The sequence below is a fragment of the Pseudopodoces humilis genome, chromosome 9 (genome assembly GCF_049639895.1).
Source record: "Pseudopodoces humilis isolate 2021_Gansu_Grassland_sample_001 chromosome 9, ASM4963989v1, whole genome shotgun sequence".
NCBI lineage: Eukaryota > Metazoa > Chordata > Aves > Passeriformes > Paridae > Pseudopodoces > Pseudopodoces humilis.
The window spans coordinates 17,715,562-17,730,847 of NC_142208.1; the positions used below are offsets into that span (position 1 = coordinate 17,715,562).

Sequence of the window (15,286 nt, forward strand, 5' to 3'; positions counted from 1 at the left end):
CAACAGAAGAGATGCTTTTAAATCGCATCAAGACCTGCAGCTGTAAGCGGATCGGTTAAGCCAAAGGAAAACGTCCTCAAGCACAGGACTGAAGAGTTTTCCTGTGAGGGTCGGGCTGGCAGCAGCCAGTGCGAGTCCTGCCGGTGTCCCTGCAATGAGCTGCCCGGTTGCGGTGGGAAGGGGGAAATGATCGCACTGACGGCGCAGCCGCATCGAGCACAAACCGGCCGCTCTCCGTTCTGCCTCGCTGCCTTTCACAGCTGGGGCAGATTAACTCCGTACTACGTTTTACACCTCGGTATTTGTGTCTGCAGCCGCGTCCCCGCAGCGCTCGCACGCCGCGCAGCAGCCGTTCCCGTCAGAGGGCGGAGGCTGCGGGGCCCCTCCCTGCGCCGGGCGGTCCCGGGCCTGCCGCGGGCCGGAGGAGGCGGCTCCGGGCTGAGGGAGTGCCTCTGTGCCCATGGCGGCCGCCGCGGAGGGGCCGCCCGAGGCCGGCGCGCAGCCCGCCAAGCGTAAGGGGCCGGAGGACCGGGGCAGGGGCAGGAGGACCGGGACACGGGCCGGGCCCGGAGCAGGGGCCGGGCCCGGGGAGGCCGCGGTGCGGGCAGGAGCTCCCGGCGAACCTGCGGCCTGGCGTGTGCCGGCCGGGCCGGGCCATACGCCCGCTGCCGGCCCGCGGCCCGGCCGGGACCCGCCGCTTCGGTCCGAGGGAGCCGCCGGTCTCGGGCAGCCTTTGTGTGCGAGCCGGCCAGCGCTGCCGACGGGGAAAGAGCGGCCTGTCGGGTTGGGGAAGAGGTGCCGGGCTGCTCCGGGGAGGGGCCGGACAGGGGCAGATTGCGATAGAAACGGGTTTGCAGAAGAAAAGCGGCGATTGCCGCTTTCCGCGGGTGGGGATCTGTTGTACCCATATGAAGCAGACTGGGGCAGCTGTGCTTCTGTTCCGAGTCAGTGACTAGAAATAAACAGCACCGTGCATAGCCACTCGGAAGTTCTCCCCAAATTGCTTTGATGTCTAAGCACAAGAAGGGGCTAATACTTGCCAGTGCTGTCAGGCCGGGTGCCTGTCTCTTGAATGCTCCCTGAAGTATTATTTTTAAATAATGTTGGTGCTGCTTCAAAGCTGCCATGGTTTGTTACCCCTTAGTGTAAAGAAGGCAACTAACGTGGAAATTAGCTGTAGGCAGCTTGAAGGGGGAAAAAATGGGACCATGTAATCTTTCTGTTGTGTTTCTGGACTTGATATAGTTTGCCATAACCCTGTAATGTCTTTACCCTGAGTAGAGGATCCTGCTATTGAAACCGCAGAGGAAGCTAAGGAGCCAGCGGAAGCAGATATCAATGAACTCTGCAAAGACATGTTCAGCAAAATGGCCACTTACTTGACAGGTGAACTGACAGGTAAGGCACTGCAATACTGACCTACAAGTTCTTTCTTTTGTTTCAAAGACATCTGCTGCATAGTTTGTCTAAACTGTGACTATTTAGATCACATCTGGTAAGACTGGCAGTCCAAATTTGGCATGTTGCTAGGCTGCTAACAACACTGAGATTAGTTACATTAATTTAGTGAAGTCCCAGAATAGCACAAATATTTTTCAGAACAATTCATTGTGGTAGCAGCAGCTTAAAAATAATTATTTTTCATCTTTAAGAAGTTTGTAGATGGAATATCAATCTAACAAAAGCAGTCTAGGTTAAGACAGAGTAGGAAGAATGCACTACAGAGAGTGGAGTTATTTTTTCCCAAGAGCAAGGATCATACACATTTTCCAACATTGATGCTTCAGAATAAACTGCTGTGGAAAATTAACTGTAGCAAAGTAAACTGCTCACCAAGTTAATGCATTGCATAGGCTCTAATTTTGAAAGTACTCCTGATTTGCACAGGCTTGAAGGCTACATGGTACAGATTACCAGTCTGCATTAGTGCCATCAGTTTTGTAAACGTGTCTAACTGACAGAATTAAGAGTAGAAATATGAGGGCTTAGTAAATTTTTCTCAAAAAAAAGTTTAGAAGTGAATTCATCAGTGCAGTTGATTTTTGCTCACAAAATGTCATCTTTTTGTAGAGTGTATAGTTACAACTGTATTTCCATCGAAACTGTTGTGCTTCATTTAGCTGTTGGTTTGAAATCTCTTGTCCTCTTGAAGAGTCTGCACACAATTCAAACCACATCACCTTTAATTAAAATAAACTTTGTTTTTTTTTAAGCCACCAGTGAAGACTACAAACTCCTGGAAAACATGAATAAGCTGACTAGCTTGAAGTACTTAGAAATGAAAGATATTGCTATAAACATCAGTAGAAATCTGAAGGATTTAAATCAAAAATGTAAGTACACCAAATAAGGTAGGTGTGTAATGAATGGTGCACTTGTTTGGGAAATAAAACATCTTAGAGTCAGAAGGTTCACACTCCATTAGTGCTGAAGGAAAGAAAACCCACTGATACAGATGTGCTGCTATGCAATGCTAGTCTTCCGTATTTCTTAACAGCTTTAGAATCTGTAGACTACTGTAAGAGAAAATACATCTGAATTTGTGTCCTGGTTTTCCCCAGATTCTGGGTCTGATAGGAATAACACTTATTTTAATTCATGTTCTCTTGTTACTTGTGTTAGAGACTAGACAGTACTCTTAAACGTTTCATACTTTCCTGGAACATGGCTGTCAGAGTTCCTAATTAATTTTGGGGTGGAAGAGGGCCCATTCTTCTCTCTGAAGAATGTAATAAGAAATTTTTGTGTTTCAAGTGTGAGCTGTTTCTTGGAAGTATATTACTGAGAACTGACAGATAAAATTTTTATGTTTTTTTAAGACGCTGATCTTCAGCCATATCTGGAACAGATAAACTTAATTGAGGAACAGGTTGCAGCTCTGGAGCAGGCAGCTTATAAATTGGATGCATATTCCAAAAAACTTGGTAACTATCATCCTCCACTGTTAAGACATAGCGGTATAGTGCCTTGCAATGGGATTTAAAAAGAAAGAAAGAAAGTAAACTCTGTTTTGTTTAAGAAATCTCAGTTGCAGATTTCTGATATGCTGCTTTTGACCACAGACATTGTATGTGAAGTGTTAAGCATTGTGAAAAGATTTCTGTAACAAATTACATTACAGTGGACTAGTAAAGGTGTTGTCAAACTACTGCTTATTAGTGAGGCTTGATTTCTTTTTTATGGTATACACTGACTCAAATTTTAAAGACTGTTGTTTAGCCTTGCAAATTGAGGTATTCATAATGTTCTATCAGGCACTCAAGTCCTCTTGGCTTAAATTAATATTACTGTCTGACTTAAGCACCGGGTTCTTAAAAAAAATTATTTTACAATTATATTTGCCTAAATGCATTAGGAAAAAAGGATACAGTAAATCAGCTTACAGGATGCAAAGCTTTAACCTACCCAGTACTAAAATACTATTTTTCCTTCTGCAGAAGCCAAGTACAAAAAACTGGAGAAACGATGAAATTACAACAGTCTGTAAGCTGGAGTTGGGCAGTGAATCGGACTGATCTCTGGTTTTGCACAACAGCAATTCTGTATGTTGACAAGGATTTGGTAACAGCTGACATGGAGACTGGGAACTTTTTCCAGCTATTGAATACAGTAGGCTGTATTCAAGCTTAAGGCTGAATAATATTTTCCTCTTCTCAAGGGGTACTGTTGCCTCAGTTCTGCAGTGAAAGGTAGAAGCTTGTCCTTAACTCATGTCGACATTGGCTATATGTGTGTTAGTCCTGTTTTCCACATGAAATACTTGGTCTAGGGAAAGTCTTCCATAATCTGTAATTTTTACCTTGGTAGCAGCAGGACCTAAACTTGATTTTTTCCTTCATTGAGCTCTGTGTTGGAAAGATATCTGGTCCTTTGGACTTAATGGGTGGGGTATTGAAAACACTTCATTTTGGTATCCCCTTTTATCTGTTTGAAATAGAGACTAATTACAAATTCACAATAAACTTGCTGCATATATTTCTCTGGAATCTCAAATTCTGTTGGAAAGATTACACAAACTGTTTTTAAATTTTTTTTTTAAAAAAGGGTCTATTAATAAAGACAAACTCCTTCAAGTTGCTAGGGATGATAGAAGAGAAGATGTTTTAAACTCTGCATCGAGTATTCCTGCAGTTATATTCTTCGGCTGGACCTCTGGTGAAGTTTCAAGACATAGTACTTTATCTCATGCTCAGTTAACTTTACCAGTGAATTTTGATCCTAGTAGTTTTTGAAGTGGCATGCCTAGCCCAAAGTCTGCTTCTCTACTAGGTTAACCATGTTCCAAATTGCTGACTTGGAAGAGTTCTTTGTACTGATCAGGTATTCTTCCTACTCCAAGGATATTTTTTCTGTACCTGTTGATCTTAAGTAATTCAGGCTGGCTTTTCAGTGAGTTGCAGTTGAAGACAGTACAAGTACTGATACGTAGGAAAGAAGTGGTTCAAACTTAGCATGTTTAAAAGAATGCCTATTCAGGTGCCAGTGTGATGAAGATCATCATGCTGTCAGGGTGTGTACAGCCACTAATTAGTTAGGATGGACACTTTTCCCTAGTGCTCTTTAAAAAGAGTGAAGCAGATGACTTTTGAGAGCCTTCACTATCACTTTGAAAATCCTAGGTTTGAAATGGAAATAGCATTTTTGTGCTCACAGTGTTGCCAACAGGGGGACACAGGGAGTCCCTGCCAGCAGGGAAAACCACAGATCACACAGGAGAGGCACAGTTTGGACCATGCCTTGTTTGTGTTGAAAAAGTTGCTTGTACACAAAATACAGTGCCATTTTAAAACTACAAGGATGAAAACCTCCAGGGATTCTGAAGATGGAGATCCTTCTAGCCATGCACTGTCACCAAGTGCTTAGTGTTTTCAGGTAAGAAAAGTAAGAAGTAGTGAGTTCCTTCAGAAAGTCTTGAGTATTCCACCTCCAGGATGCAAAAATGGGAGAAGGGGCTTGTCCCACAATTGACTTTATTTCTGAGAGGAAATTTAAGAGATGGAGTTCCTGGCTGACTGGAGGACTGTGTGACAGTGGCATCCCAGTTAGATTAAGAGCTGACAGCTGTGTTCCCAGTTGTGTCTCTGAATAACTGTTACCCTCCCTGCCTGAGGGAGCTCTGTGTTGCTGGTAGAATCCAAATCATGTCAAGGATGGCAGGTGTTTGGAGAGTATCACCATGGAAGAGACATAGGTGTGTGTGAACAGCATTGTACTGGGGAAATGTATAGTCAGTCCAAAAAGCCAGCCAAAGCTATGACTTGGTTACTGCTCAGATATTTCACCTGGAGAATCCCTGAGAAATTCCAGAGGAGATACAGAAGTAGGTTAAATCTCACAGTTCTCCTTTGCAGCATTTTCTGGTAGAAAATAGAGTAAGAAAATAGCGGGTTCTTAAAGGGAGGAACAAGAGGAAAACAGAACTAAAGGAGGGCTGATGGATGGGAGTCCAGGGGAAAAGTGTGTCTTAAAAGTGGTCTGTAAACCACTTTGGAGCTGAAACCTTAATGTTTTTAATGGCTTGGACTGCAACTGAAAACCAGGGGATGAAAATCAGCCTAGCAAATACAGCTCTTTTAGCAGAAGCAGAAGAATTCTGTTTTTCCAGCATCTTAAGATGGTCAGCCCAGTCACTCTGACATGTTATTTTGAAGTCATTCAAGTTTCAGAGCAATACTCAGTGGAGGTATCCAGTCTTCAGAATCGGGGCAAATGGCTTTAACCCTCCTCTGATCCCAAAGCGCACTTCATGGTGGAGTCTCCAGGTGCTAAAGCTGTTTTGCTGATCTGCATTAGCTTGCAGCTTCATTCTTCCTTGGCTTTTCAGCCTGGAGGAAGATAACTGGTACAAGCAAGCTGCTCCCTCATTTGCTTTGGCTATTTTAGTTGTGGCACAGCTAAAGAGGAAGTACAGTGCTTTCTTCTTTTTATCTGGTAAGAGGACTTATTTCTGTGATCCTGTGACATTTGTGGCTTTTTGCCTTTGCAGTGCCATGCTAGTAATGCATAGTATATCTAGCTTATTAATATTTGAAAGGAAGCAACTTCCATTGGTTTCACATAGACAGTTAATGGCATTGTGGTAATATTACAGTTCAGTCTTTTCCCACATAGTACAAATTCAGCTCTCTTCACTGTAATCACTATATATTATACATTGATGGGAATGTGATCAAGATAGGAAATTCCTGCCATTGATCTGTACATATATGTTTGGCAAGTTATATAAACTCTAATTATGGGTTTTTTTTTTTTTGTGACTGTAATATTGCTGTAGTGATCTTTGTGTACTTCATAAAATATTGGGAAGATGCAAGCTGGCGTTCATCTAGGAAAAGGTGCTGTGGAGGGGGGATCCTGGTATTATTTAAATTTGTCTTTTTTTTACCCAATGAACAGCTCTGTAACCACAGTTGGGGTTCTGATAGGTCCCATAGGGTCAGTGCAGCTTTATCCCAAATTGGGAATGGATGTTTACAGGTCATTAGCTAGCTCATTCTTCAAGCCTTAGTACATTTCATATGAGTGAAGTGAAGCCGTCAGATGTGTACAGGACTTGAAAGAGATTTTGGAATGTAAGCTTTGTGGACACTGCTTTTTCAATAAAAGATTTTCTGGAACATCAGAGAAACAACAATTCAGTATACTGCTTCTTTATTTTGCAGTATAAATTGTAATTCCATAAACCCTCATTGTAATCACACAGAGGATGACCCATCTGCCCGGTCATTGATAAACTCTCCCCCCCACAGTAGACAGGAAGTACTGAGGCAAGAATACAATAGATGGTCATTATTTAACATCGAAAAAAAAACAACCTCAGTGTTTTATGTTTGCCTTTACAAATAGATTACAGACAAAGTACAGAGAGAGGTACTTCAAGCAAAGTTTGTAAAAACCCTGGAGTACAAGCGTCTGTTCCTGATGGAACCCCTCAGGTGATAGGAACAGCAGCGGCAGGGCTCTCAGAGAACTAGTGCAGACAGTCTGGCATGTCAGGAGCTGGACAGGAACCAGAGCTGAGTGAGGTAGATGCAGAGACGAATCTGTGTAATTTTGCACAGGGAGCTGTGTCCTTCCCCATGTGATTGCCTATTCTGTTAAGATCTGGCTGTGCTGATTATAGAAGCACCATACAACTTTCTAAGCACTCTTCTCTCCATAAAGTATTTACCAAATGGTCTGAGTGTTTCATTCTCAACAGATTGGGGAATGACTGTCATTCAACCAGTTGAGTTTGGGATCTGGAAACTGTCTTCACTTGGCTAACGTGGAACAAAAGAGACCTCATAGTGTTGGGGCATGTTTGTCAGACTGGTGATTATTGGGCTAATGTCAATGTCTTTGTGATCCACAGTAGGCTTCAAAGTAAAGTTCTGCAGGATGGATGTTAAGAATATAAATATCTCCATCCGGGCCAGACCTTCTCCTGCACAAACACGTTTTCCTACAAGCAAAAAGAAAAAAAAAAGAAAAGTTACAGTGGAGTATTTTTCTGATAATTGATTTTAGCCACAGTTACATGAGAGTTCAGATATCTCAGAATGCATAGGCAGCACTGCACTATTTTGAGGAAGCATGAATTAAACTAGGAACTAAAGGTCTAGAATGAGAGCGCTCAGTGTGTGAGGGCAGTTTGAAGGCTCTGGTTGCTCATGTTCTGCTGATGTTTGATGGTAAGTTTGAGAGACAAGTTGCATTGCTGAGTCCCACTTCATACACATCTTGTAGAAAGCACTGGAGGAGGTTTTGTGTTTGCTAAAAAACAAAGTCAACTGAACTCTAACAGGGGGTAGAGCTGCCCAGAAATGACTGTAGCAGATGTCACCTGACATCACTGTGCTGACAATGTTGATTGAGCCATGAAATCTTCAGAGAGATTTCAGGAGAGGATGGTCTAGGATCTGAAACAGCAAGAGGTCTTACCTGCAGAAAATGGCATGAAGTAGTCACTCTTTTTAAAGGTACCATTTGCATTCAAGAAATGTCCTGGGTCAAATTTTTCTGGATTTGGAAATTCCTTGCTATCATGTAGGACAGAACTCAGCATAGGGAATATCATAGTATCCTGAATTAACAAAAAAGAAAGGTACAATGGAGGTACGTCAAAGCAAGGAGGCACTATGAAGTTCTCAGAGCTAAATAGAAGGGTAGTCAAAGTTTAACCAGTTTTAATGAACATTTAATGCGTGAAAATATATGCCACTGGTATGGCAAAGATGTTTTTTAGTGAATTTTAATAGTGAGTCTGTTTAGAGTATTTAATATTGCTTCCAAATAAATTACCAAAAAAAAAAAAAAACCTCCCTCTTCATACAGAGGATGAAAAAGTATTTTCTTCTTTTTTTTCTAATAGAAGGGGTTGGACTCAATAACTTCCAGAATCCTCTTCCAAAAAAAAAAAAAATCAGTATCACCTTTCAATGCTTTTTAAAATAAATAAAATAAAATAACATCATTGTTTTCCAGAGATTACAACCTTTCTCAGACACAGTGGAACAGACCTTGGGGATAAAATAGTCTCTGAACTTGGTGTCTCTGATTACAGCATGTGGGACATTAAGAGGAAGGAAATCAATGTATCTCTGGACTTCATGGATCACAGCATCTGTAAAGGGCATCTGGCTCCGATCCGACATGCGAGGGCTTCGGTCTCGGCCAATCACGGAATCAATCTCCTTTTGCATTTTCTCTGTTAAGAAATCAGTAGATGTCGAATGAACAAGTCCCCCATCTGTTTGCCTAAACCTCTCTACACATTTACAGTAGAATTTGATTTTAGAACACCAGGAATATACGAATATACCTAGTATTAACATCTGCTTCCCATGAACACAACTAAGACTTATACACATTTCCACACTGCAAAAATATATTTCCTTACTTAGGGGACTATTGCCACATGTGGTAATGACAGGAATTGTCCAAACTGACCCCACAACCTATTAAAAAGTTTTAAACTATTTATTTCCATTACCTACTATCTCTGGGTATTTATGGAGAATCAGAATTGCAAATCTCAGTGTCATGCTTGTGGTCCCTGTCCCTGCAAGGAACAAGTCGAGCGTGGTTCTGCTCAAGGTCTCAATGGTGAATTTTGAGTCATCATTCCCTTTCTCCTGCAGGAAGATTTGGCAGAAAGTCTTGAATGACAATGCCAAGAAGTTTGCTTGAAAAGAAAAATCCTGTACCCATAATGTAGGTTTATGGACACATCTAATGTTCTTTCAAAAATATGACACTCGTTCTCCAGAACAGCAGCATTTATGGTAGGTTTACTGAATAATATTATGAAACTTTTTTAATATGGAAGGAGCATCGAATTATATTAACCAGACTGGTATTCAGCTTTCATTACTTTGGTTCATGCTGTTAATTCTGTGTTTAAAATTCATTGATAAGAAAATGGAGAGGATAAAATGAAGTCAATGTATCAAGAAGAGCAAGTTCCCCTCTATTTGCAAAAACCCAATGCCCCATCACAAGTAAAGATGAGAATCAAGCAGGAATTTCCATATAATCCAATACATCTCTACTCTTACAGTACCTGTTCCATTTTATTAAGAAAAGCATCAATAAAATCTCGAGGACAAGTGGGATCCAGGGTTTTCTGGTGTTCCAATACGATATCAGTTGTAAATTTATCAATTTTTTCAAAATTTTTTATCAAAAGTTGATGAGGTCCAGGTATATAATCCATGAGAGTTGGGAAGAAATTATATACCTGTAAAAATAAAGAGATTAAAAAGCACATTCTGATTAATGTGGATAAAATAAAATGTTCCTCTGATTATAACTATGAAAATAGTTAAACAGGGGCAGTTAAACTGTTTTGGAACAGTGGGTCTTTCTTACTCAGGATTTTATTGCCATTTACTTTATGATTTCACTATATTCAAGGATTTGAGCAACTTCTGCAATGATAGCCTTTGGACATTCAATGGCAATTCCTTAAGGTAAAGAAAAACCAGCAGGAATTTGTTTAACTGCCTTTTTCACTTCCAAAATTTTTTTCAAATTTAGGGAAACCCACTGCAATTAAAAACTAATAACATGAGTAAACATTCCTTAATAAAATATTGTATTATTAAGAAATGTATTAAATAAAACCACACACACCTGTGTTTGTATAGAGCTCTGAAGCTGGCTGTTTTCCTCTATCCAATCAATTAAAGTTAGAAATTTCTTGTCTTTGTAGTCAAAGCGATCCCCAAAGACGATGGAGCAGATGATGTTGGAAACCGCATGGATTAGGCAATTGCTGGGGTTGAGGGGTCGCTCTGCAACAACCACCAAAAACATGGTATCTTGCTTTCAGTATTTCATGAATCATCCCCTCCTCTGACACTACAGGGTAGTTTCACGTTCTCTGGAGATCCAGAATTTTGCACTCCTTTGAAAGGATGGTGAAGGGCTTATCCAATTTATTCTTCTCTTCTTGAAGTGAACTACTTTCACTCTTACAGTGGTTTAAGTATCACTTTTGTCTTATTCTCAGCAGAACACTGGTCTGAGTGCCTTAGTTCCTCTTCAGCTAGCACATGCCTGTCTGTCTTATAGACTGTTTATTAGAAAGAGTCTAAACATTCCCACAAAATCCCAATTAAACCATGGGGGCTTTGTCTGAATCATATCTTTAGGTTATTGCACTCTCCTTATTAACTTTATTTGTGCAACCTGTTATATAACCCTTTCCTTGCGGTTCCAATGCCAGTGATCAAAGTCTAGTTTTGATAGCACAGCTGCATAACTCCTGTAAAGAGAACTATGGTGTAAGCAAAAAGCAAGATAAGATCCAAGAAAGAAAGGAAAGCTATAATTACAGATAGTGATAGGGTGCATCTCAAGGTTTCAAGATGAGAAACAGTAACATGAAAAGGTATAAAATCCTGAAAGAAAACTACAGAGTGAGAAAATGTCAACTTGGTAGCAGACCATTCCAAGAAGCAATAGCACCAATTCTCTGCCTGACCAGTTACTCTATGGCCATTGAAGACTCAGGAGATATCTCAGAGGTGGTGAGTATATTAATGCTGAATGTAGAAGACCCTGGTCATAGCTATTTATTAATTGCATTAAGGGTAAATAATGGATTTATACTTCTTGGTTGTATACATCTTGCTTGTAAAACCTTTTAACACACAGTAAAAGATGCTGTAACAAGGTGAGCCAGAGTTAGAGGCTTGCATAAGGGCACAAGAAATACAGTATTACTGTGATAGTCAAAAGCAATGCAGGTGAGAGGTTTTTCTGATTTATAAAATGAATGTTTATCTGAGAAGCCAGATTGACTTTTCTAGTGGCTTATGGAAAACAGTGATGCTTAATCATTCTCTTAGATCCATCTGCTTTCCCCCCCTTGCAGAATAGGCACACGTTGAGGGCTGGCAATGAAAAAGAAGCCTGGGGTCCAGGCTGGAACTCTGCCACCCTCAGGGGACACACTTAGAAGTACCACTGACTTAAATACTACCAAAAAACACATTTACAGGTTGAAACCAAGTGGGTAACCTTATACCCTGCCCTCAGAAGTAGCTTATATCCCTGTTCCTATTGGACAACAGCACCAATACTGGGACATATTGTCGAGAGCTCAGATGGACTGGACCCAACCCCAAATATCTGCAAATGAGTTCTCTGGTCACCTACTTCTTCAAGATCTGTTTACATGGAGCTGCAGGGGACATGGTGAAGAAGAGCATACTTGGTTACCTGACAGTATCCAGCACTGTCTCCAGTGCTGGATTCCATCAAACCCTTGGCTCTGTGGCAGAGCCATTCCTTTTGCCACTTCCTGTCTTGTTCCTCAAGCAGAATAGGCTAAAAGGTGCTTTCAAAAGCTCTTCTACTTTTATCCTCCATACTGTCACAGTGCCTTTGATTGACCCACTGATAACTTTGCCTACAGAAGGAGGGGGCAGAAACAGCCCACTCCTTGGGTCATAGATTTTGTGAAGCAGCCCTACACTCGTCATTGTCTCACTGCAGATATGTACAGAGTCTCAGCAGGCACAGTCCTTTTCATACCATGTGTGTTCTTGAGCCTCTCCACCAGAAAATGAGCTTCCTCCTGGATTCGCTCCTCAATGCCTTTTTTCCCCATCCCAAAATCCCGCAGGGTGGTGAGTGTAAATCGTCTCAGCTGCTTCCAGGTCTCCCCGTTGCTGGTCACAATGCCTGACACAAGGAGGGAAAATAGGCCTTCATGATGAATCAGGGATTTTTTCCCTTTAATGAAAACTACACAGTAAATACTCAGCATGCAAAGACACCTCTCTGTGGAGTTACTGCAATTGCCATCTACCCAAAATAATAACTTCTCAGCAATTGCTAAGGTGACAAATTTGATCCATCTGTCACAGCAGTTGAATAAAATTGACTTTATTCCCAGGATCAGAAAAACTATGTTCGGAAGTCAGTAAGAAGTAACGCTGAATTGGTCTTGGGCACAAGGCCTTTACACTGACATAACCAGTCAAATGTTCTGCTGTGCACCTTCATAGAGCATATCATTATGGAAAATACCATTGGTACTGCACTATATATATAACACCATGGAATTTGGTATTATATATGCCATATTAGGGACTGACCTGGTGAATAATCTCATGACCTAATCTGGACTGTGGCAGTTACTGGGTTAGCCTATATTACCTTATCTTTGTTGTGTTGTGGGCTTTCCTTTTGCTGGTTCCTTAGCTGTGTGTATATTCAGATTTTCAGAAAAGGGAGAATGAATGTAAGACCTTAGAGGCACATTTAAAGTACAAAATTTTAGATGGAGCTTGAAGCATGCTATAAAAAGGCACTCAGTGAAGCCATCCTGGGACCTTTAATGGTTCTCCAGGGGATGAATTTACTCAAGGGTCCAAGTAATGAGCTGAGTTTTTGGCTTTTAATTGCTAATTTGTTTGCACAAAAGTAGTAAACTAAATCTACTGTTCTCCCCTGCACTTCCCTCTCAGCTGTGTTTCTGAAGCTCTGAAAGCATCTTTTTGCATTCTGGCATTGCCAAGGACATACCTGTGCCTTGGAAGAGTTTCTTGAGCAGTGGTAGACTGCCTCTTCCACTGAAGTCATCTCCTTGATCAACCAGAGCTTCTTTTACAACATCATAGCCATACAGGACCACAACCTTTTGTGGGCCTAAATGCACCGTGAAGACAGGACCATACTTCTCACTGAGCTGCAGGAAAGGTGAGCATAAAGAACAACATGACAACATGAATGATAATCATGTGATGTTTGTAGCAAAGAGGTCTGAGGGGTAATGTGTCATTGTCCCAGCACTGTCGGGACATGACATTGATTAGCAATAGTGCAGAGATCTTTCAATTATGAGTTACAGACAAGGGAAGAGGGAATTGTACAAGAAATAGGGAATATGAATGGAAATGGCGAGTATCCAGTCCAAATCTGACAAAAGAAAATAGCCCTTCACAGGGCTGGCAAAAGATTTCAGAATGCCTTTGTGCAGGGCATAGTGGATAGCAATTTACATGAGCTCTAAAATCAGTTATATACACAATATAGAAGCAAATGCTTAAAGGTTTTTTGACCACAAACAGTGAAACTGTCTCTCAAAGGGTTATTTTAGGCAGATGGGTGACATCAGTCAGGGGTGGGAATGGACAGCACGATTCAACTCCAAACATTTTTACTACAGTTTCTGCACTTGCTTCTTCCACTCCTAGGAGATCCTGCATATCTGCTAGGGAGCAGAGGCAGCAGAATGGAGCTGGGTTCTCCCATTGAAAAGGGCCAGCATGCTGCCAGCATGATAAGGAATTGAGCACAGGAGGACTATACTGCAACAGCATCAGTGCCTTGACTGCAAATCCACTGCAAATAGTAGTACTGTGGAACAAATTGTGAGGTCAGCACAGAACTCATTTCAGTATGCAAATATATAGACTGACTTATAATAGATATAGATATAGATATAGATATAGATATAGATATAGATATAGATATAGATATATAGATATACACACACACCTGTAGTATATAGACTTAGAAATACAATAAACAAAAAGATTATTGCAATATATAGACTTAATAAGCATGTATATATAGGAAACTATGGTTTTTCTGTTTGAATCTAACATTTGGTCAATGCAAATTAAGCTTATGAATTTAGCTAAGACCGGCAGGACTGGACTTTATTTTATATGCCATGAAGACAACATAGGAAAGAATAAGACAGTCCCTTACCTTTTTTATGCTTCCAGGCAAATTCCATGGGTTTATCTGGAGCAGGTTTCCAACAATGGGGAATGCAGTGGGACCAGGAGGCTCTTTACCTTTTTGAGATCTGCTTCTCCATGAGGCAAATGCCAAGAGGCATGAGATGCATACCAGCAAGAAAATAGTGGTCGCTCCCAGGGCCTCCATGGTGGGCTGAGGAAAGAGAAGTCAAGTGTCAGAAAAGCCTGATGCTGGACCTGTAAATCCATGCCTATTTATATGCTGTGGTGCCAAAGGACATGGATGAAATTAGCCAATAGTGCCTTCCCATTCCTTTTGAGATACAAGTTTACTTATTAATCTGCTCATGATAAGAATGAATGTTACTAAAGCTGACTTTGTGAGTTATGTAATAGTTCTAAAGCAATCGCAATTAAGACCTGGCAAAGCCCTGGTATGGGAAAAAAATGAACAAGGAATGAGAACATGTGTAGAGAGCAGAAGATGGTAAAAACTGTAGTGCAAGAAAGGGAATGGAAGTATTAATGGAATAAAAAAAAGAAACAGCTTTCATTACCTTAGAAAGTCCCTGTGTAATAAGAAAGAGACATGACATTGCTTGTAAAGTAATCCTGATTGAGAATCTGCAGAAGAAGATTGGTTATCTCTGTTTATCTCTAGCTATGAAACTGGTGCTCAAAAACAACACAGTCGACAATGCTGGCAAGAAAAATGAAGTGTGCCAAACACAGAATATTGAGTTGGAAGAAACCAACAAAGTTCATCTAGTCCAGCTCTAAAGTGAATGGCCCCTACAGGGATCAAATGCACAACTTTGATGTTACTAGCACCATGTTCTAATCAGTTGAGCTAAGCTCAGTATCAGTTCTCTGTAGCAAAATCTCTGAACAGTTCTGTTTGAAACAGCTTTCTCTTTTTTATTCTCCCTCCTCCCCCTCCCACCTTCCCCTCTGTTTTTGAGAAGCTTTATGTTTTACAGCCCCAAACCCCTAGCAGGGGAGAGAAATCCTCATTTCTATGCTTCCTGGGTAGGTCTTGCCCCACAGAAGAGCCCTCACCCTCACATAGGCTCTGGTCACAC

The 15,286-nt window shown here is 41.2% G+C and overlaps 2 protein-coding genes across 2 annotated transcripts; one reads left to right on the forward strand and one right to left on the reverse strand.

The window, feature by feature from the left end:
* Positions 1-340: 340 nt before the first annotated feature.
* Positions 341-3,600, forward strand: BLOC1S2 (biogenesis of lysosomal organelles complex 1 subunit 2). Its single transcript, XM_005520565.3, has 5 exons — positions 341-512; positions 1,282-1,398; positions 2,214-2,333; positions 2,820-2,924; positions 3,438-3,600. Exons 1-5 carry the CDS (start codon positions 461-463, stop codon positions 3,467-3,469), a joined length of 426 nt encoding a protein of 141 aa, XP_005520622.1. The 5' UTR covers positions 341-460; the 3' UTR covers positions 3,470-3,600.
* A 3,034-nt stretch (positions 3,601-6,634) lies between these two features.
* LOC102112233 (cytochrome P450 2H1-like) lies at positions 6,635-14,438 on the reverse strand. Its single transcript, XM_005520566.3, has 9 exons — positions 14,212-14,438; positions 13,021-13,183; positions 12,025-12,174; positions 10,117-10,277; positions 9,545-9,721; positions 8,975-9,116; positions 8,502-8,689; positions 7,924-8,065; positions 6,635-7,444 (listed from the first exon to the last, which is right to left on the reverse strand). The coding sequence occupies exons 1-9, from the start codon at positions 14,389-14,391 to the stop codon at positions 7,263-7,265; spliced, it is 1,485 nt and encodes a 494-aa protein (XP_005520623.2). The 5' UTR covers positions 14,392-14,438; the 3' UTR covers positions 6,635-7,262.
* Positions 14,439-15,286: the final 848 nt, after the last annotated feature.

Excerpts from the sequence above, each read along its gene's own strand:
- BLOC1S2 (XM_005520565.3), top strand. The coding sequence starts at position 461 with ATGGCGGCCGCCGCGGAGGGGCCGCCCGAGGCCGGCGCGCAGCCCGCC. Across the intron at positions 2,334-2,819 it reads GAAGGATTTAAATCAAAAAT|ACGCTGATCTTCAGCCATAT; the intron begins GTAAGTACACCA and ends TGTTTTTTTAAG. Across the intron at positions 2,925-3,437 it reads TGCATATTCCAAAAAACTTG|AAGCCAAGTACAAAAAACTG; the intron begins GTAACTATCATC and ends TTCCTTCTGCAG.
- LOC102112233 (XM_005520566.3), bottom strand. The coding sequence starts at position 14,391 with ATGGAGGCCCTGGGAGCGACCACTATTTTCTTGCTGGTATGCATCTCA. Across the intron at positions 12,175-13,020 it reads GAAACTCTTCCAAGGCACAG|GCATTGTGACCAGCAACGGG; the intron begins GTATGTCCTTGG and ends TCCTTGTGTCAG. Across the intron at positions 8,066-8,501 it reads GAGACTATTTTATCCCCAAG|GATACTATGATATTCCCTAT; the intron begins GTCTGTTCCACT and ends TTGTTAATTCAG.